This window comes from Vicugna pacos, chromosome 7 (assembly GCF_048564905.1).
Source record: "Vicugna pacos chromosome 7, VicPac4, whole genome shotgun sequence".
Lineage (NCBI taxonomy): Eukaryota > Metazoa > Chordata > Mammalia > Artiodactyla > Camelidae > Vicugna > Vicugna pacos.
In genome coordinates this window covers 73,085,428-73,108,914 of record NC_132993.1, presented here as the reverse complement: position 1 = coordinate 73,108,914, position 23,487 = coordinate 73,085,428, and the positions used below count along the sequence as shown (strand labels likewise).

Genomic DNA, 23,487 nt, shown 5'->3' with positions numbered 1-23,487 from the left:
TCTCCATACTACATGTCCTCTACTATAAAACTGGCTATCACATACCAAGGTGGGTTTTTCACTATTTTTTATTTTCTCCAGTGAAAATAAATAACACAGGAGTCTAATTAATGAGTTTAATTGCAAGATTAAGAGAGAGAGAGTAAGCAAGTTTCCAGATATTTTCTACTTGTTCAAAAGGAACTTTGCATCTACCACTGAATACCTCACTATGCCATTTTCTACTTCTGTGATAAAAAGAAAATCAAGGATATACTGACCTGTGAATAGCTAGTAGTCGGGGAAAGGAGAGACTTTCTCCAGCAGGGTCAGTCCTTCCAGGCTGCAGATTATGGACAAGCATGTGCCAGAGCAAGGAATAAAGGAGCAGCCTGGAAGTCTGAAGCATTTACTGTTAGAAAAAAAGCTCTCAAAGTGGAGACTTGGAGGCCATTAATTTTTCATAAGGAAGGTCAACACCATTTGTGTGGAGGATAAATAATGTGGCACTTTAAAAAGACAAGGAGTTGAAATTTTATTTTATAACTTTAAATGCCTTTATAACTTTAGGCAATAGAAAGTGAAAATGATATTAATGAGTTGGAGAAAAGTATAGATACAGGTGTGCTAATGAATACAGCTTTAACTGTTAAAATCTTTCAGGCAATAACTGATTTCAGGGAAGAGCATCCGCTTATAATGACTATTACATCAATTTAACAACATTAATGCAGCCAAAATATGACAATTTAATGCTGATTATGTTCTTAACATGTTGATAACTATGCTTTCTAGTCTCTGCATGGAGCCTAATTGGAAAATGATTATCTTATTTTCAAGGTTTATCGTTAACTACAGAATAAAGGACAATGTGGTACTTTTGTTTCATCCATAATGAGCCAACATTCCAAGTCACAGATTTATCTAAGTGATTAAAGTGATCAAGTTCAAGGTGCAAACTAGATAAAAATTTTACAGAACACTACAGAAACTTTATCTCCTCCTCTTTTCACATTAATCATGTCTTAAAGTCTCTTCTACTGTAGAAAATAGAATAGCAATATGAATTTTATTAAAAATAGTTTCATTACTTCATTATTTTTAATAAAAGATACAAACAGCCTGCCAGGTTGCAGCACTGATGAACAATGCAATACGTATGCTTTACATTGACTCCTTCCTTTTACATTGACATATCCACACAGAGCAAAGGGGAAGAAAGGTTTATAATCAGCTGTTTCACTCATTTTCAAGAACAGAGCAAGGGGTTAACACATATTGTCCTAGGATTCACTTTCATATGAAGGATATTTTGGTTTATATTGCCAGAATTCTAAGCTGTACTGCGATATAACAAGTGAATTTCCAATCTTAATGTAATGCTCATTATTGCAAGTTTTAATCTGGCTTGTTTAAAGAGTTCCAGGAGAGTTTCCAGTCTTGTGATGGGTATACCAACTAAAATATATGGCCATTAAATTCACAGCAGCAGTGGAAGAGAAACTGAGGAAGAGGACCAGCTCATAGCTTCCTCAGTCATATTGTCTAGAATTAGTCATGTGGTTCCCACTCAACTACATAGAAGGCTGCAAAACAGAGAAACATATGATATTCACTGAGTTTTACATAGAGCTCTGCCACAACTGAGATTTGATTATTTCCAAGAAATTAAACCCAAACCAAGGAAAAAGTTGGTTTAATTAAGTCCAAGTAGTTTTCACTTCAGGTGGACTACATTTTAATCATTAGCAAAAAACCAGCAATATGTCTGCTAAATCTATAAAAGCCTAGGAAAAAACAACTCTTACAAGATGAAAAGTTCATTTTGAACAAAAGTAGGAAATATGTGGAAGCCTACTTAGACTCTCTCTTAGTCTTGTAATTAAACCCATTAATTAAAGTCCTGTGTTATTTTACATTTCTCCAACATTTAACTGGTCTTCTGTAAGTTTGGCTAGGATGGTTGAAAGAGGAATGCCAATAGACTTGGACAAAATTATTCAGCTTACTGGTATTTCATGTGGTGGTTACTGAAAATATTCTTTATTTGCCATGGAATTTTTACTGTGTCATGGCTGTAAAAGAAGTAACCACTGTGCAATCAGCACTCAAGGGAGGTCACAAGGTTTTCACACAGGATGGCTATCGAATCAGCCTCAAGGTGTACAGTTAAAGCCAAGATACGGAGAAGAACGGATTGCAGCTAGAAGGAAAAATAAAAGGCCTAGTAGATAGCTGATGACATAGAGTAATTTATCTGGATCAAGATGAATCAGCAATCTACTTTCAAGGTTAGTAATAAACAGGAAAAGAATAGTTCTGTAACTGTAGTAATGTGTGTGCTTAGGTGCTTTGTGTATTTTAACTTGTAACTATGTCCAGTAACAGTATGTGTGGACATCTGAATGGAGAACTGTTCTAACGGAAAAAAGAGCCCAAGACATTTTATTTCATTGACTAATGTCTAGATTAATTACATCAGCACTATTACATTGTTTAATAGTAGCAGTTTTGCTGCTACTTTCTTCTCTCCTGTAAATAAAAACTACCTTTACCCCAAAGAACTGGCTATTACATGAATTTCATTAAGCTAGTCAAGGATTAACCACCTGTCATATTTTTATTACATAAATATTTTGGATTGTAATTATCTGTGATGTCTCATATACTAGTAGGAAAAGTGTAAGATTCTCAAGGGAAGTGTTCTGATTTACTTGGCTGCTGCTGAATGAAGTTCATGAAACATTTTATTTTGCAGGCTTGGTGGAAGGCATGATAGTGCAATGGGGTTAGGAAGAAAAGAAAATCCTAGAGGCATGCTTTTTCAAAGATGTTACAGGCTATGAATTTGAGACTGATTTCTGTATCCCAGATTGAGAATGAAAATCATAACATGAAATTGATTCTGAATGCATCCTTTCACCCTTCTGTGTACTCTCAGTAGCGGGAGTTCCTACAACTGTGTCCTAGAGTCCACACCTATCTCATTCTAAGATACCTTGTCTACACCCTAAATCCTTTCCTTCTGCCTTCAAATATGCATAGTACTTGGGGTGTGTGTGATATTCAGTAACTGACTGGGGTTTCACATGAAGCTTGTTAAAATACCACTGTTTTCAGCCTACACACTATCCTCATTCACCCCAGACTGTACTGATCCAAACAGCAACCACAGAATATTTCACCTGCTGTTGACTTTTTCTCCTCCTTTCTTTCTTCCTCTTTCTTTCTTTCTTTCTCTCTTTCTTTCTTCTATTTATCTCTACATAACATGTATGATGTCTTCTACGTGCTTTTAAAGTTGAGGTGCATCTGGACATGGTACATATTTCTCTTTATTCGTCCATCCATCCATACCTACATACATAATTAAATGTTTACTGAACATTTAAGTTAAGGATAGCCAAACCAGGCTGAATCCCAGCAGCTAATTTCTCAGTTACTTCAAGTTGTAAAATCTAGACCCTAACTATTAAAGCCTGGAGAATCACTTTGGTCAGTACCAAAGGAAATCAAGCACTGATAACACACGTGATAACTAACATAGGAAAGCCCATTTACTAATTTACAATGAAAAATTATTCTCACATGGTCTAGTATATCATGTTTCCCTAATAAATATATAAGATGTCTATATCATCACAGAGGCAGGGCTTGAGGGGAAAATATATCATGCATAGACTGATTTGTGATGAAATACAGTCAGAACTAAAGAAGCTACACAAACTGAGTTTAATGGTATCAGATATCCCAACACACATCTCACAGTGAGTCTGGGGTATTGCTGGTGGGACTCTAGTGGCTGTCATTTTAGACTATTGTTATCATTCTCCCTGTTAGGGCAGCCTTGCCATTGTGACCAGAAAGATGAAAGTTCAGTTAAGATTTTTCTCTTCACAGTACTTGGCAGGGACACTATCAATCCTTAAATACTTGACCCTCCCTTTTCTATTCTGCTTTGACATATATCAACACATTCTTTCTCTCCAGCAATGGATTTCAACTGGGAGGTTTTTGGTCCTCTGTCAGTGAACATTTGGCAATGTCTGGAGACATCTCGATTGTGGCAACTCAAGGAGTGCCACTGACATCTAGCATGTAGGAGCTAGGAGCGTTACTAAACATCCTACAAAGCAGAGGGCAGTCCTTACAACAAAGGATTAGCCAACAAAAACGTGAGTAGTGCCAGAGCTAAGAAGTCATGCTCTAGAAATGTTATTATGGTCAATCAACATACAGTGTAGTTTTGATTGCCTATGAGTTAATCTGAATCCTGAAAGTGACTCTGCCAATCATGTTTTCACCCACTACATGTAGGTATCAGGTTTAAATAACAACAAAGCAGTACTATTTCGCCTTTCCAAGTAAACTGACGGCAACTCACCATATTCACAGTACTGACAGCTACCATTAGATTCATCTTCCAGAAATACAAGTCTGTTCCCTTACTACCCCTAATAAGAACTTCTGCAATATTAGCCAAATTTTTTAACACTTAATTTCTGCAAGATGCTGTTCTGACCATCTTAATTCATTCGATTTTTACAGTATTTCTACGAGGCAAGTACTATTTTATTCCCATTTTACAAATGATGAAACTGAGTTACAGAGAAACTAACTAGTTTACAAAGGCCACATAGATAATGGTACAACTGGGATTTAAATCCAAGTAGCTTACTGTGTTATGATAAATGCTCACTTTGGTCTAGGTGGGCTTTAACATGCTAAAAACATTAAAAAGAATGCAGTCAAACTCCTGTAACCAGTTTTATAATTCTCAGTAACTCTTTATCTTCTTACTTCTCTTGAATTCTCACCCAATACCTTGAAATATAGAAACTCTGCCTCGATTCTTCTCATGCTTATTATCAGCTGAGGATTTACTCAAAAGATCTTCTCAACTGGAATGTCCTGCCACCTTATCAACCTCATGTGATTCCCAAAGCTGACTTAAAGACTTGCCTTTTCCCTGAAGGTTTTCCTGCCCCGCTGCTACAGCTCACAGTAATCTGACTATTTTGAAGTGCTTACTATTTTGAAGAAAAAAAATTGGCCTTTAAACACATATTCTGTGACAGATATAATAGTAATAGAAAGATAAATTGATAAGAGATAGATAAACTAGATAAATAGATTTGAAGACAGACACAAAATGTGTTAAAAAAATCTACTGTTTATCACCTATATGTGATCTTGAACCTACTTTCAATTTTCATTCTGTAACATGTATCTATAACATACACCTACACAGATATTATTAAAGTTCTATTACCTTACTGATGGGAGAGACTTTATGTCACACATGCATACATATAAATACATATATACATATATGTACACAGCATGTTTTATATATAATATATAAATATGTGTATATCTGTAAGTATACAGACATATGCCCCCCACACACACAAATATATAACCAAGAAAAAACTAAGTTTAAACTCTAGCTCTGCCAATTATAAGCTAAATGTTCTTGGGTTACTCATTTAACATGCTGAACCTCATCCCCCACCTTCTAAGTATGGAAGAGAATAGTCATGAACTGATAGGCCATGTGCTTGATATAATTCTAGGTTTCCTGGGAACACAGGCAGGAATGGACCATCACAAAAGTCCCTAACTACCTTAGCCTCTATTTAATACCAGATTTCCACTGAGGAAGCCATGGATCCATTTTCCCCAGTTTAAGGCCTTAGAGATTCTGAAGGATCCAGATTTATTCTAGGGTCAAAAATGTATGCCTCTATCTAGTATAAGAGATTAACTAAGTTTACCATCACAAGGCAATCCAAGAAAACCTTTAGTCCTACAGGGATTTCTATATTTGGTTTTCTTTGTTTCTCTCTTATTCCTGCTTTCTTCTCTTCTTACTCTTCTCCCAACTCATAAGAAATCTGGCGTATGAATATATCAGAGCAAGTGTAAACAGTCTTCCAAACTGGATTTGTATTGCTCAAAATTAAGTTCAGTCCTTCTTGGTCTATATCATCATAAAGTCCATTATTGTTAAGTAAAGATGAACTACCTCAGGTTTCCTAATTCATCATTTACCAAAGTCCTGAGGCTAGCTATACACCTTAACAGGGATAGTAATTTTACCTTAGTTACTTGTATGTATTCTGTTTACTTATCTGTAAAATGAGAAAAAATGATTTTTGTTTACCTGTATTTGAATTTGTGGTAATGATAAATTACTAGAGAATAGGACCCATGTTTTAATCATTCCAATATTTCTAGTACTCAGCTGGTCATACATACATGGCAGTTCACAATGTTAGTTGAACTGAATTAAAATAAGTTACAATATATGAAAGTTTATAAAATTTTAATCTCTTTAAATTTAACAGGTTAACAAGTACACTGATCATACTTAGAATTAACGACCAACTTATACAACCAATGAATTTGGAAGATAACAGTTTATGAATATAGCCATATTCAGAAGGAAAGTAACATCTAACCTACAGGATAACTTAAAATGACTTTTTACATGTATCAGGGAACTAGATGTATTTTTTTCCAAAACTAATGTTAGGTCAACATATTGGCTTAAATTCAAATTTTCCAGATTGTACCTAGTCTTGTTTTCCTACTATATGCATTTTCCACACATTTCATTCTATCAAAAGACTCATAGCATGATTCCTTAATAAACTTTGAGGTAAAGAAATGATGTTGGGACCCACAGAAAGCTGCCAGTGTTGACCTCTGATCACAGATGTTATACCACTCAGTGTTGAAAGCATCTTACTTCTTTCAAACTATAATTAATTTTCTATAGTTCTTCAAATAATATATTCAACTCCTCGTTTCTGATTAAGATGCCTTTTCCAGCTCCAAGTTTAAATTGTGTTCTGAAAGCAAGTTTTGCCAATTGCTTTTTCATGTGAGAAATATAATTATGAACTAAATTTTGTTAGTGTCACATTCACACTGTTTAGTAATAAAGTTGTGAATAAAAAATGAACAAAGACTCTTAATACACATTTAAAATGCCCCATTCTATAAGTAGAGTGGACCAATTCCAGAATACACTGATAATGCATAAGTATCCTGGTTTTCTAAAGAAGAAATACATTTCCTTGGTAGCTTTTATATAACCAGATAGCATAGTGTAAATAAATCATTAAGAGGTTGAGTATAAGTAGAAAATAAAAACCTTACTTAAAAAAATGCACTGTAAATTGTTTTACTAACATCTGATGACAATTATTTATATTGTAAGTATTTGACTATAGATTCATCAAGAAAGGAATTTAAAACTTTGAGCAGTGCTTTAAAAAATAATAATGAAGACACTGATACTGTATGCCTATTGAATTATCACAGAAAAGAAAGATGTTTAAAGGCTTTAGAGGTATGATGATTTCTGCAGGAGGGTTTCAATGTCCATTTTCTAGATTCTTAAGTATTAAGAGGCACTTGCAGCAAATGCAGCCACAGCAGCAATTTCTAAATTCTGGCTTTGTGAAATCTAGAAATTTCTTAATTCTGGCTCCATGAATTATAGCTGCAGGTGTCATAAAAAGCAGTTACCCTGATAGGGCAGTGTATTGTTTGATTATTATTCCTCAGGATCTATTCTGCAATCTCTTCTCTAATTTTTCCAGCAGTTTTTAAACAACTAGTTCCCTAAATTGCTTCTTCTTGAAAATACCTTGCATGGCTTTATTTATTTCCTAGGCTGAACTCTAAATGACACATTATACGCTATTCCACTTTACAGAATACAAAAAAAATCATTGACACTAAAAGCAATAAAAAGAGAATGAAAGCTTGGCAGAGGTTAAGCCTGGCTTGCTACTCTTTGGTTCCTCAATGGATTAAGTTGCCCAGTGGACACCAGATAACACCACGAGTATTAACCTGGATCCCTTGAGTCAGAAATGGGGCATTCCCCAGAAGCCTGGGAAGATCTGTGAACATACATGGATATCTCAATTCCATGTATTCCTGGGGACGGACAGATCAAACAAGTTGTACCAACTGGTGTCATCATGGAATTACGCTTAGCTAGTTGGAGGATTAGGACCTGAGAAGCTGTCACTGTACTGGGGTGCAAGTGACAGATGAGTCAACGGGGCACCAGTTGTACTAAGATGGGAAAGAGGTGCTTCCTCTTCAACAGAAGGGCCATTTTTCCCATTAAAATGTTTTGAATTCTGAAGTAAATTATCCTGTTGTCTCTGTCGTGGTTACCTCCCAATATGAACAGGAGAAGGGCATACTTGCCATTGTTGAATAATATCTATCAGCTACTAACCTTGGTCTTTTTGGAGCCTTTGGAGGAATGATACTAGTGGGGCTCCTGCACAGTAGGTGTGGGAGTGAGTGTGTGATTTAAAGATCTTATATAATTCACTATTTTCAAGATTTTTTTTCTGCCTTTCTGGAAACATTAGATTAAAAATATAGATACATATCCAAGCAGTATTCTATGTTCTGGGGACTCTCAAACTTTGTTCAGAACTGCAGGGGAAATCAAAGCTATAGTGACTAAGAAGATAACAAAATATATCCTATAAATGGGCCTTGGCGTCAGACAGACCTAGAAGCTTGAATTTCTAGTCATCCACTTAGTAGTTGTGATCTGGAGAAGGGTTCTTAACCTCTCTAAGCCTAAGTTTCCTGGTATGAAAAATGGGAACCACAACACATTTCTCAGAAGATTGCAAAATGCAAAGGCATAATTATAGTCCTTGCACGTAGATGTTTGATAAATGTTAATTTGTTCCTTTTTCCCCACTCTACTCTTTGTCACCCTCACACTGGTTTGCAAAAGAAATGCTTTTATAAAATGTCAAGGTGAGGAACTTGGAACTTTTATAAATATCTATTTATAGACTTTTATACAGTTAGAGTTTTAGATTTAAATTAGAAATCAGTGTATGAAATGCAGGTAGAAGGTTTAAAAGAGCTTAGATTATGGAAGATTTTAGAAACAAAGTTCAGAAATTAAAGAAAACTTTCAGATAATGTAGACTCCTTTGCATATTTGATCTCTCTTTCTATAAAACGGTAACAATTTTAGCCATTGGAATAATATCTTTATCAATTAAATTTTTTCTTCCCATAGATATATTGCATTCCAATATTTCTGGCAATGATGTGCCAAAGAAAAAAAAAGTGGTACTTGACTGATTAATGGCCAATCAAGAGGCTCATGTCAAAATGAAAAGAACTGACTTGTAGCTAGCCAGTCAATGGACCTTAACTTGAAAACTTTTCTGATAATTGTCCATACATTTTTTAAGGTTTTTTTTTCTTTTTGAGGGAGGGAGGTAATTAGGCTTATTAGGCTTATTTATTTATTTATTCATTCATTCATTTATTTTTTAATGGAGGTACAATTCGTACTGGGGATTGAACCTAGGACCTCATGCATGCTAAGCACACTTTCTACCCCTTCTACGTTTTCTTAATTGTGGGAATTTTTTTCCATATCTGCTTGGCAAAAAAAAGTCTTTTCTATTGATGGAACTCTATATCAGCTCATCAGAGAAACTGTCAGCCTGCAGAATGCCATTCATGCTCAATAGATATTCTGTCAGCCTGCAGAGTTCCTCACTTTTTCTACCACAGGAGCAACTCTGAACCTCTCTGGAAGCACTGCATGGTATTCATGAATCCCCAGAGCTTCCACTAGAGAGTTCCTCTCATGTAGAGTGTGGGCTGGGAGCCAGACCCACGTAGGACAGAATTCTTCTTCCTCTACTGACTTACTGCAGGATGCCAGGCCTCTTACCTATCCTCAGAGCCTCAATTTCTCCATATGTCCTCAAACATGGGACTAACACCTTATAGGGATACTGTGAGGATTCAATGAGACAATATATGAAAACCATTTCTTACACACAAGAAGTGCTCAGGAAATGATGACTGCTATGTAGAGAATAGTTCTGGTTGATGTTCATGGAGTCCCATATCTAGGAATGGTCCTGGGTGAGGAATTGTCAACCATTCCCCCACTGGGAATGCTAAGATGAACTGGATTCAGTACATGAAGTTTCAGACTTCCCACAAATATTCAGTTTCTTTACTGATCAGTACAGTTTTTCATTAGTGACAAACAATCAGAATTCTGACCAAAAATGAGAAAGGACAGACATACATAGTTTGGTATTAGCTCCCCAATTCAGTCTTTTTTATTTTTGGAAGGACAAATTAAAGAATTATCATTTATCCATACAAGTTGGTTGTGTTGAGCAGCTGGGGAAATTCTATCTTCATTCCAACAGAGTCTGTGCAGATATCTGCTGATTTTGTATGCATAAAAAGCAACATTCCTGAAAGCTAGCCTCTAAGTAGGAAAGGTAACAGAGCATGGATAGATACTGGGAAACTAACTGGGAATTGATCCTATTCTAAACTTCTGACTTGTCTAAGAAAGGCAGAATTTATGTGTATTTTCAATTAAATCCACTGTCAACCCTACATCAGTTTTACTTTTTAATTACCCTGTGTGAGAAACCCTACTGACTTTCGTATATTTTTAAACTGTGCTGTAAAGATTGTACTGCGCACTGATTTAGCCTCCTGTTAGCTAGATCTGTTTGGGCATTCACCCAGGGCCATTCACTTGCATAAGTGACATTTATTAAAGTTCAGCATTAGAAGACACTATATTTCATATTAAACATCTTATCATCAAAAGTACAATCACATTTTCATAACAACACATCTAATGCTTCAGAAGCCTTTATATCACATCTCAACTCATTACACATTCCAGAGGAAGAAAGTGACTTTAAAAGCTTTGTATTTCTCATTATGTTTATTTTCCCATCCACTTACTAAGACTGGACCATATTTCAGAGTTTCATGAATAGTGAAGGCAGATTTCAAGGACCATCAGAGTTATGATGGCATCTTTAACTTGACATTCCTAGAAGAATCTGAAAGTACACGCATGGCTGGTTTTATCCAGAACTGCACTTAATTTAAATCCAGCTCTTTATTTTTCCCTGAAGTGTCTGCTGTATTTGATATATTTTCAGTTTCCATAAGATGTTTATACCTGCTCAATATCGAGGGCATTACATACTCAGAATAATTTAAGCCAATTTGATGAACCTATTTGAATAATGATAAAACAAAGAAAGCCAGCAGAATCAGAAAATGACAGCATTTTAGAGCAAAAAGAACCACTTTATTCCCTCACCTCCCTGTACTTAGTCCCAAAGGCAAAGCCTTTGCCAAGGTCCCACAGGTAGTGGCAGAGCCCAGTCCAGAACCAATGGCTTTCAAATTTTAGATGAATGCCCCTTCCACAGTGCCATGTTGCAAAATATGTAAAGTCAAGTGTTATTTCTACTCATCATGCATGCTCTAGCAGTGCTAAACTGCAATGTGTAAATAACTGATTAGTGCACTGAACCTAAGGATATCAGTAACCACAATTAATATTCCTTTTTCATTGTTATTTTGCTCAGATATATTTGAATTAAAATTGAGTGCTCTATTATAAATCTGTATCCTCAAAGTCCTGTAATGACATCAGTGTCTATTGCTATATGCCTATAGGTTTCCTTCAGCTACATAATCATCCATCAGCCTATGTAGTCATCAGCAAGCAAACTTTGGAAACTTGGGTAGATCTGAACCTGGTAGAGTCCTAATTCTTTCTGTTCAAAAGTGCAGAAGTGTACAATTAAGTGTGTTGACCTTCTTATATCCAGCAGGGTTGCCATCTGAAGTAGTGCAGGGAGCAGATTCTGGGCTCCCTGGAAGGTGAGCTATTTTTCATTGAAAGTGATGATTGGCTTTTCTAGAGGTTGAAAAATGCCTTCACACACTCATCTCCAATTCTTCCTTGGGCAGCTGCTGGAACCACCGAAGCCCAAGTGTGTACATACCATCTACTGTGGTTCACAAACCCAGATATCCTACAGAGAGTCCTCTTATAAAGAGGAAACAGAAATAGAAACCAAAAGGGAAAAAAAATCAAGAGGAAAAATTGGGTCACAACCACAAAAAAAGCCAATCAAGTCAAAGAAAAGGGAATTTTACTTGATGTTCACTGTTGGTGTTTATTACTTTTCTTTTGTGCCAGATATGTTCCTTTATTCTAAAGCTGGTGTCCTGTGGTGTCAAATGGAGAAATCAATACAATCTCTTCTAATGTTCCTTGACTTTCCATTTTAAGCAACATTTTGAAGCCATTACTCTCCTGTAGAGCACTCTGTCAACCAAATCAATGAATGTTACTGTGTGACCAGGAAAGATGCATTCATTTTGTTCAACGAAAAAATGAAAAAAAATCTACTGTACTCACATATATGACATGAAACTAGATCTTAATATTCTCAATTATAAAAGGGCGGGGGCAAACCTAATACAGCTTTCTATGAAGCAACAACACATTTTAAATAAATGTATCAGTCAGGCATACATCTGAATGAGTAAATGAGTAGAACTCTTTAAAGTATTTGCTACTGCTCAGAAGCTTTTGAATTTTTTCTTTTGGCCTAGCTTTTCAGGGCAGTTTATAAATCTCTTAAGAAATTTAGTTTCATTTGTTTATAGATTTCCTTCTTTTTTGGCCAACAGTGCTAATAACCATATTTATTCTCTAATAACCCGCATTCTCAACACTTAGCACAAAATATAATTAGGCTATTTTTAAAAATCAAATTCCTTTTCAAAGAACAAAAATCTGGCAACTTGGTTCTGAAATAATCGTGAAAGAATATGATTCACACTCTAAAAGCAACTTCAAAAAACAGCTTCTAAATGGATGATTCATTTTTGAAGCAATAAAGTTAAAGTTGAAACAGAAGGCTAATATACAGCTGTTGCAAATATTAGTTTAAAATAGAGTTGGATCTTATATCTCTCATCCTATCCCTGGATGCCTACCTACAATTCAACCTACCATCCCAGAACAGAGGTCTATATTGTGTAAAGATATTCTGAGCACTTAATCATGTTCTGGACAACGTTCAACTCAGAGAATTTCATTTCACTGGAAGAAGATGACTTAAGTTTTTTGGTATTTCACAGGTTGATTCCACTCTCCCTTCTTACCATATGCTTAGAACTGTAACTTGATGATGAAAATTATGAGTAGATTTATTCATGCTCACAAAAATACACATTGCCTTGTTGAATACTACATTTTCACAAGCTTTAAAAGCATTGATTTTTGCTTAAGAATTAAAATAATTTTTCCCATGAAGTATACTAGAAAATTCTGCCATAATTCTAGACTTTTACAGATATATAGTCACCAGCCTCTTTCCTCTAGTTCTCTCTGACCATATTCTTAAATGGGATTATATAATTAGGGGAAAGGGATGTTGACTTTGCATAGCTGTTCCTTTAATTGTGTTGGTAACTGCTCTTCTTAAAAGGAAACAGTTCCTGTAACATTTTAAGAATCTGCTGCTATTTGCTTTTCCATGAAAGATAAAATAGCATAATAGAAAAAATTTTAAAAAATATATTAGAAGACTTACAATTTTATTCTTGACAATGCTTTTTAACATGGCTTAGCTGTACTAACTTAAAGTGCTTAAATATGCAGAAACATCATTGTGAGTTACACCTCAATCACCCATTTCATAAAAGTAATTTCTTTCATATCTTAAATCGATGCTTTTCATTTTATTTGCTTTTTATGGAAGAGTTTTAGACCTTTAGATTTATTGATGTTTATCTTTTTCTTGGTATACTGTGGTCTTTCTTTTAGTTTCAAATAAATTTAAAATATTTCCCAATAAAACCATCTCACCAAATGACAAAGTATGGTCTTGGAAGAGAAATTTAATTTTAACTACCTTCCATTTCATTTGGAAACTTTTAAAATTGGTCATTGAAGTCTGTCTTCATGTCATCTGGTATAAAGGAAAAAGTTTCTACAGTTTGTATCTATGCTCATACCTGCCTCAAAAATTAAGTTGAATCTGCAATAGACACTAAGGATAGAAAAAAACAGACCTTCATCAATAAGTGGAAGCGATCATTTTTTTCTCATATTTAAAAAGCACAGTCAATGTAATCATGGTTGATTATAGACTCAAGAGTTAACTATATGAAATCATTATGCTCAGTAGAATATTTTTACTCCACTTTTATTTTTCAGACATTTGAAAATTAATCCAATACTTTTTGTATTAATTCCACTAATTTGCCTCATATATTTTTGAATCTATATTACCCAGAGGCAGCGCATGCAGCCTTAACTCTGTGCACTTAACACGCTATGCAACAATTCCACCTAATCTCTAATGGGTGCTGCCAAATTAGTGCTTCTGAAATTGTCTTTTGGATACTACCAAGGTAACCTAAGTCCCACTTGACATATGTTCTAAACTCTTTTAAATCCTTTATCTGTATACATTTTTCCTAGTTAGTCTTTATTACATTCCAGATTACAACAGTTTTGTCTCATTATTTACTCATTTCTCCTAGAGTTCCATTACACGAAAATCTTATATAGCCTGAAATCTAATAATAGAAAGGTTCATTTTCAGTATTCATTATTTAGAAATTAAAAATTAACTTTCACTTTAGGACACCAGGATCCTCTTAAGACCTGTAGCCCACCCCTCATAAATTGTACAGTTAGCAACTAAAAGACAAATATATTTAGGTACAAATTTAGGTCGTTAGTAGATATGAATCATGTGACTGACTTATGTACTAAGGAAACTATCAAAAGTCAGTTCCTAAGGATATCTTCTCCATAATTCAATTCGAAAGAATTATGAACTGATCTCACTGGAGCCTCTGTGTGTGTGTCTGTGCGTGTGTGTGTGTGTGTGTGCATGTGTGTGTGCGTGCACTCGTGCTCACTGTATGCCCAACAGTCCTGTCTCTGTGACCAAGTCCTACCTTCTATGCCTAGAGACTCCACTTTAAAAAATAAACTTTTGAGGTATTTTGCTCTGGGAGAGGGTTCTGGGAAGACAAAGTGACAAAACTAAATGCAGTCAACCCTTTTTATGGAGCAGGGAGCAGACCACTAGAGACTTGGACTGACCACCTCCCTCCCAGGCTTAGCTCAGAAATCAGCCAGCAGTCAGGCCCAGACCTCCTTCAGAGGGAGGTATAGGAGCTAAGCTGTCCACAATTAGATTTGGATGAGTGCATGTACATGTGTGAGGGGAGGGAGTCTCTGGAATCCTAGCTCCAGAACTCTCTTTTACTCAGTAGGCACCAAGGAAATCCAGCTTCAAAACTTTGTTCCTTTCTTTTTCGTTATAGTTGGTGTTGATGGAGTAATATTGGTGGTAGTAAGCAGAATTACTCAGCTGGATCTAGCCTTACTAAAAAAGTTAAATCACCCTCACATAGTTACAATTTAACCAGAATTTTGTTTCCATAACCTTTTCCTGTTAGTAGATTAAACTAGAGGTATACATGTTAACATACACGTGCATAAAGGCAGTGACTTGCTCTTTAATAATACATTTTCCTTTTATGGTGCTGGGTACATGAAAACCAATGAGAATTATTTGACCCAAAAGAATTTGTAACAAATACTTAACTCTATACTTAACAGATATACTGGATACATATGTAAATTTCTAAACAATGGCAGGATTTTTCACACTACTGACATATTTTTGCTGCACACTCTTTGATAATGTCTGAGCATTTCATTAAAAGATATACTTAGTGAAGCTGGTGGATTGTCTAGGTCCAATTGATCAGTATAAAAGTGATAGATAATATAAGTCAGAATCACCTCTATCATAGATCTTAGTTTTTTTTTTTTTTCACTTTTGTGCCAAGTTAAGAGCATTGTTAGTGAATGGTATTATTGGAATTGGCCATTAGGAGTGGTGACTATGAATTCAAAGAATAATTGCTTGATCACAATATTCAGATTCATTAAGTTTCTAATCATCTCCTTTATAGGAGCTATTCAGGGATTTCTAATTAAATTTATGACCTTGTACCAAAATCACATCACGAAACTCTTTATGTTTACTCATATAAGCCTAGTTATTTTACTCTTAACATTTATTTTGCCATCATAGTATTTCTTTGGTACTCTAAAGAAAGATGACTTATTTAAGAAGTTAATTAATGCAAAATTTACTCCTATTATCTTCATATTTAATTAAGACTTCTTATATGTGTCATCACCTTAGCAAGGACTACAAGTATTCTTGAATGTCAGCCTCTTATCTAGTTCCCTCAGCTTTTAAACATAAGAAAGTGCCCAGACTCTTTATTCAGTATTTCAGATCTCCCTTCTTTCATGTCACAAAAGATAAATCCACACGGCTGCACTGACAACATCACAGCTTTGAAAATGCGTCCACCCGTTACCTTATAAATAGTTCAGTCACTTACTTTAATCTATCTTCCCCTGCCCATCACTCTAATGTCAAACTTACAAGTTTAAGAATGCACTTTTCTCAACATCTACTTTTAAAGAAAGAGTCCAAAAGTCTATTCACTTAACTAACACACACTGACAGCATTTGGACTGACAAGATGTCAATCAATAAGCATTCTCATCTAGGAATGTTTGATAGTGGTGCCCTGGTATTTTGTTTTGATGAACATTCAGTGCTAGCAGTGGTAAGGGTCCACTCATTCTAAGAGGTGTGTAGGTGAAAAGACTTGGGTGCTGAATTATCCATTTCACTTCTCTTTGTATTTTTAGAATTTCAGTACAGTCATCCTTAATCCATCATACCTTGTACATAGTTCTTGTAGTTCAACCCAGAAACTATATATATATATATATATCCCATTTATTAGTTTCATTCATCCAAGCCAAGTTTTTCTGTCTTTAATATCAACCTTTCAGAGCTCATATTTTTTTAGTTCATTACAGTTTAGAACAAAACTAAAATACAAGGAATACACAAAACACCTACTGATCAAAGCTTCTGGAGACTGGAAAGATTCTGGAGGTCATGGAATATACCTTGAAGGAAACTGATTTTGTTATCTATCTAGGATCTAGGACCCAGATTGAGAAGTCTTTGGATTGTCCTAAAGTTAATAGAAGATTCTCAAATGAGCTGAAGCAGGTACTAAAAAGTTGATTTGTGAATTTTATCATTTTACCAATTCCTCTCTTTTGAAGAAGTGCCTGCTCATGATCAGTGATTGCTGGTTGTGTATTTCTACAGGTTGTATATGAGAAATTTGTACCGAACACTCAACACCATCACTTTCTAAGAGTTACAGAATATTTAGCTTTACTTTCCAACACATAATTTCCTTTTCACTTGTGAGACTCCCCTGCTGCAAACCAGTGAGGAGATTGGGAGTCACTGTGTAGATTCTACTTACAAAATAGCTGTTTCAGCTAATGAATTGAATTTTCATTCTTCTGTCTCCCTGTGTGGAATTCTACCCCAATCATAACTCATTATGAAATCACCAACCTCCGGGATTAGAATTAAGATTTCTCAATACTAACATGAGAAGAAAGTTAGGTTTTACAGCTTTAAACTCACAAGTATCTTCTGGCTACATCATCATTATAAACCACTCAAGTGCAGTTATAAAAGCTTTTGCATTTAAAACTTCCATATTTCAAATCAACCGTCTATTCCAAAAGCCCACCAAAAAAAAGTCAATGTAATTTAACTTTTCTTTTAAACAATGGATGTATAGCTGAACATTTATCTATTAACATAGGAAAAAAAATATCATCTGTTGTACTCACATGGCACCGTGCGGAGGTAGAGGTTGTCACGAATGATTTGCTGCAGTTCGTGGTCCACAGAACCCTTCTGAAATCGTAAGTTGAGGTAGTGACGAAGATCCTTATCAACAATTCCTCCTAGAATAATAAAGCTTCTTAATAAAGGATGCTGGAGAATTTTTAAGCATGTTATTTGATTCTGTCATAAATAGACTCATGAACCTATTTAAAAGATGCATCATTTCACATTGCTCTTTTGACTTTCTGAAACATTTACTGCCCGTAATAAGAAAAGATAACACTCAAAGATAATAATTGTTCACCAGGTCTGTGCTCAGTGTTTTATCTGCATTCTTTATTTTTTATTTAGAATGAAGTCTGTGTTGTGGCAAAAGATACACATTACTCCTGAACTAATATTTAAATGTCATAACGTCATAGTATATCTCATTGCATGGCTAAAAAAGCCTTTTTTACTTCCCACTCTCCCTTTCCTCCAGACATTTTATGATTTTGACTACACTAGGTATCTTATATAAATGAATCATGCACTATTTGCCGTTTCGTGACTGGCTTATTTCACTTAGCATGTCTTCAAAGTTTGGAAAAAAACTGAAAGTTATTTAAACTTACTCTGTATTTAGATAAGTACAGTGATATAAAATATTAAAAGATCTATACAGATATTAATGCTTTACTCTGTTTCTAAAATAAATCAAAGTAATTTTTATGTCATATAAAATATGTACAGATATTTTTAACTAGATACAAGGTTTGAAAGATTTAGGTACGTTTTATTATCATAATTATCATATTATTATTATAGAAATAATTTTGAGTTTATTTGCCATTATAATCTAATTAAAATAAACTGGGCTATAGGTGAGAAAATCAATTCTGTAAATCTATCCAAGATTAATTTCATTTCATATTTAAAGATAATTACATTAAGTTACAAAGATTTATCTACCTAAGGTCCTTCTTTTTATACTTGAAAGAATGAATTATAAATAAAAGTAGCTGTAAAAATAAAAATAAGAATTCCTAAAACCCTTATCTTTTCAAACACATTATGATAATTGGGCCAAGACAAACAGTTAAAGATACAGGAAATAGGACATCTGTAATAGTTACAAAAATCACATTCTCTTTAAATCCTTTGAACCTCAAAATCACAATACATCATCAATCTATTTGCACCACCAAGACCATGTAAAACAGCATTATGTGGTTGTACTTCTCTGCAACACAAACAACTTTAAAACAAATAGTAGTTAACATATTTGCAAAATACATATTGCTACATTTTTGAAGTTTCCAAATCTATTGCTTCTGTTGCCTCTAATCTGCTGGCACAGCCTTAGCAAGATGCCACACAAAACAGTATGGCATAACGGAACTAGCAAAATTCTTACTCTCCAACATTTCTCCATTTTTAGTCAATGGTGTCAATTTATTTTTCTATTCAACATAATACGATAACAAAAAACAAATGACATCAAAAGAAAACTTACTGCTTATTGAGTGCACATACATATTACAACCAGAATGCTTGCAGATATGATTTTCCAAATTCAAAATTATTATTTTTTTAGTCAAAGAAGCAGAGGAACAAGAAACGAAAGTCAGCTGAAATCACCATCACACATATCAATTACCTATTTTTTACATCTCCAAAGCCCTGTATTTCCATGGGTTGGACTTGCTGACATCATACAGAATCAGTTAAAAATTAGAAATCTTGAAATTCTGTAATTCTGTTTGGTCTTTCCCAGTCAGATCTTCTGACATGCCTACTCTCACTAATTGACTACAGCTGCAGAGCAAAAATGTGCCTCTTTTCAGCTGTCAGTTCTGCCGACTTCTGAGTCTACAGGAACTGTAGCCATCTCTCTTCTCTTTTTCTTTCTGTCCAATATGTGGGACATGCCAAGTGATGAGATGCTTTCTGGCAGCCCGAGAAAATGCTAACTATAGAACAACAGATGTAGTCTGTCCACTAAAGTAAGCTAGAATCACTCACCTAATGTAACATGGATAAGCTCACATTTTGTAGTCCAAGATGCTTCTTGTCCCTGAAAATACATTATCTATTTAAACTACTTCTACTACAAAAATACCACATTAGCCCTCTCAAAACTTTGATTACATATGAAAACAACAACAAAAAAGGTTATCTATTCATTCAATGACTGGCTATCTTTTTTACATGGAAAAACCTGCAGAAGCTTCTGAGAATTAATATAAAACTTCTCTCATTAATTACAATGAATTGTCATAAATGATCACATTTGTTTTGGAAGCTCTTTTTTTGGCCTCATATTTCACAAATACTTAATCATCCTTCACAATTTATCATAGCATCTTTCATGTAAGGCAATTTTATTTACCCACTATCCTTATTATGGCAAATTCTGCTGGTTGCCTACCCAATATTCTTTCCTCTATTATTTTCTATTTAAAAAACCTTGATTTAGTCTCAGGCCCAAACAGTCTCAGACCCAGGACAGGAAGGGCTTTCTTTACTCACTGAACTAGACTTGATATCTGATATCAAGACCCTTTTCATCCAGTCCTTCCTGGATAGACTCGGTATTCCTCTTTGGGACTTCCATGGCCCCTCTGCTCTCTATTAGACTAGATATTCTGACCACAAAGTGACATGCATAAAGAAAAAAATCATGCTGAGGATACTGGAGTAAAAGGTGGAAACAGCTGGGTCCCTGATGGCTTCACTGAGCAGCTAAAATAATACGAACAACTACATACCGTAAGATGTCTTGTTATAAGAGAAAAAGTAAATAATCATTCTCTGAAACGATTATGAGTTTCTGTTGTTTGCAATTTACATCATCCCAATCAATATACTGTGCACATAGAAATGTTTTACATATATGTATACATAATATGTGCATGTACACATTTAAAGGTATATTTCTCCTTAATTAGAAATTTCAATTAGAGAAGAATTAAGCAACAGATAGTGGGTAAGGGCTGAGTTAAAAAATAGAGCCTGGGTCTTAAGACTACCTGATTTCTGGTATATATGTTAACATTTTAAAGCAAGCTAAAAAATGAATTCTGCATACTGAGTGTTCAATAAATGTTATCTATGATTAAAATAAAGAAATATTCTGCAGTCTTATTTGCCATAGTTATAATTTTTGCTTTTATCAATACTGTTTGTAGAGTTTCTGTGTTGTCATTTGTTAATGATACCTAGATTTGGTAGCTTATAGAATACCTACATCAATTGTTCTGCCAAGCATAGCACTATCGAGTTCACCATGCAATGGCATGTCTTAGCCATTGTACTCTTCTTAAAAAAATTCAGTGGTTCTTGTTTACTATTATATTTTAATAATTACTGAGTTATTTCATTTAACTGTGATATGATTTTATTTCCTTTATTTTACAAAGTAAAACAATAGAATGAAAGATACAATACCTTTTCAACTTATACATTTGCCAATGAGATATCTGGAAAAAATATGAAGCATATGACTCTGCTTCTAAAGAACATGTACCTAATTTTCATAGTCTACAGTCTGAAAACCAAACTTCTTAGTCCAAAGTAATCAAGTACTTTCTCAACATGACCCCAAACAAGTTTTTCAATTTGATATCAAAATATAATTTAAGAAGGAGAGAACTTACTCCAAATTCTTCATATTAAAATGAAGAAACTGAAGCTTATACAAATTATTTGGCACTGGGGTGAGAGCAAAGATGGGGTATGGAGTGGGAGAAGCATCAGCAAGAAACTCCCATGGATTATTTGGAGGAAAACCTCCAAATGTTACCACTTGAAAATGGTGTGCGTCTCTACAATTTCCACAGTTTTCTGAAATGCTCCCAGTAGAACTGCTTTGTTCCCTCTACCACCTGAATGCCAAGAGAGAGGAAGCAAAGGAAGAAGATGCTGCCTGGCTCAGATGGACAGAATCTTCTTGGCATGTTCCTTATGACAAATTGTTTGCTCTAGCCTTGTAGCTAAAGTCAGACACTTTTCCTAAGGTTGAGGGAGAAATACAAACAGGCTCTATAATGTTTGTGCCAAAAGTCTGATTGCTGATAGCTAGCAAGAATAGTCCCATCCCTCATTTGCTGGCTCAAATTTTCCTGTCCCTTGTAAACTAGGGAGAGAATTTACTGATTGGAATGGTGTTGGGTGTGTAGCAAGAAGAAGGTGGAGATGATGAGCAAGCCAAATCTGGTTCATTCTGATGTCATCTATTCATCCTGTGCTTCAGACAAATGAGGCTACTCTCACATTCTACTGGCCTTATTTATTTTTCCTTCTCTATACCTCATTTATTTCCATTCACACTCCACAAGATGCTGAAATGGGCACTTGAACTTTGTTTGTTTGTTTGTGCTTTATCTTTTGCACCCATCATTGTGCTTTTTCTTTTGGTAAACAGCACCCTGATTTCCTTTTTCAAGTCATCATATCTGTCTCATTCTGCATAAATGTAGTTAGACTTTAAGTTAATTTCCCCTGGTCTTACTCTTAGCCAATTAAAGTTTCTTTTCCAGGACTTGGCTTTATAAGTGAAGTTACCCAAGGATGTGCCTGCAAGTGCATGCGTCCTGACAGTAGCACCCTGAAGAGCCTGCCCATAAATTTCGCTTCCTGGACATATAGAACTGCCCTTTTCCATATTTTTCTATACAGTTTCTTCAATTCCCCCTTGGTTGTTTTCAACTAAAGAAACATGGATAAGAATGCCTTCCCTTTGATACTACCAGTGGAATTCCTATCCATCCTTCAGCTTAAAATTATCCTCCCCTTCGCCTTCCTTGTGATCTTTTGACAAGAAATCTTTCCCTCCTCTGAACTTCTATGTCTTGGTCGCCCTTCTTAAACATTTTGCACATTCTAACAGGCCACACAGTAGCTAGTGGATAAGCTCTATGTTGTGTATTAAATTGTAAGCTCCCCAGGACAGGGAATTTTCTAATCATTTTATATCTTTTTCCCTTTCCTCACTTCAGTCTCTGAAGCAGTGCCTTCTGAACATATGAGGCTCTGAAATGTGTGCTAAATAAATAAATCACAAATGCTGGAAAGAACGCTAGATTGCAGATTTGGAAACTGAATTTTAATTACCACTCCAACACTTACTCATTAAGTGGTCTTGCAAAAATCATTTAATCATTTCTGGGCCTCATTCTTCTTATCTGTAAAAGGTGGGTCAGTTTGTGCTGCTATAAGAGAATACCATTAGACTGGGTGGCTTAGACAACAAATATATATTTCTCACAGTTCTGGATCCTGAGAAGTCCAAGACCAAGGAGTTGTTAGATTGGTAGATCACTCTTTGGTGAGGACACTCTTCCTGGTCTACAAATCCTTCCAGCATACAGATGAGAAAGAAATCATCTTTCTAATGTTACTTCTTATCAGGGTACTTACTCCATTCATGAGAGTTACACCCTCATGACCTAACAACTCAAAGGCTCCACCTCCTAATACCTTCACAATGAGGGTTAGGATCTCAGCATATGACTTTTGGAGGGCACACAAACCTTCAGATCATAACAATAGTTGTAGAACCAAATAAGGTCTCTCTGCTGGATCTAAATTCTATACTTCCATATAAAGCATTTACTAAATGTACCTTATAGTTTGGGGATTTTTTTGGTAATCAGATAACTGAATTATTTTATTAGTTATAATTTTAGCTCACAAGTTAGTTATAGCTCATAAGAAATAAAGCCATGAAAAACAGTAATTTGAAAAGATACATGCACCCCAATGTTCACAGCAGCATTATTTACAATTGCCAAGACATGGAAGCAACCTAAGTCCACCAACAGATGACTGGATAAAAAGACACACACACACACACACACACACACACACAGAGAGAGAGAGAGAGAGA

At 35.0% G+C, this 23,487-nt stretch overlaps 1 protein-coding gene across 2 annotated transcripts in view; it reads right to left on the bottom strand.

The window, feature by feature from the left end:
- MAGI2 (membrane associated guanylate kinase, WW and PDZ domain containing 2) overlaps positions 1 to 23,487 on the bottom strand; it is a 1,098,388-nt gene that overhangs the window by 778,753 nt on the left and 296,148 nt on the right. For both annotated transcript variants that reach the window (XM_072965145.1, XM_072965146.1), the window contains exon 2: positions 17,621 to 17,737. In XM_072965145.1, coding sequence (XP_072821246.1) covers positions 17,621 to 17,737 — 117 coding nt within the window. The remainder of the gene's footprint in view (positions 1 to 17,620; positions 17,738 to 23,487) is intronic.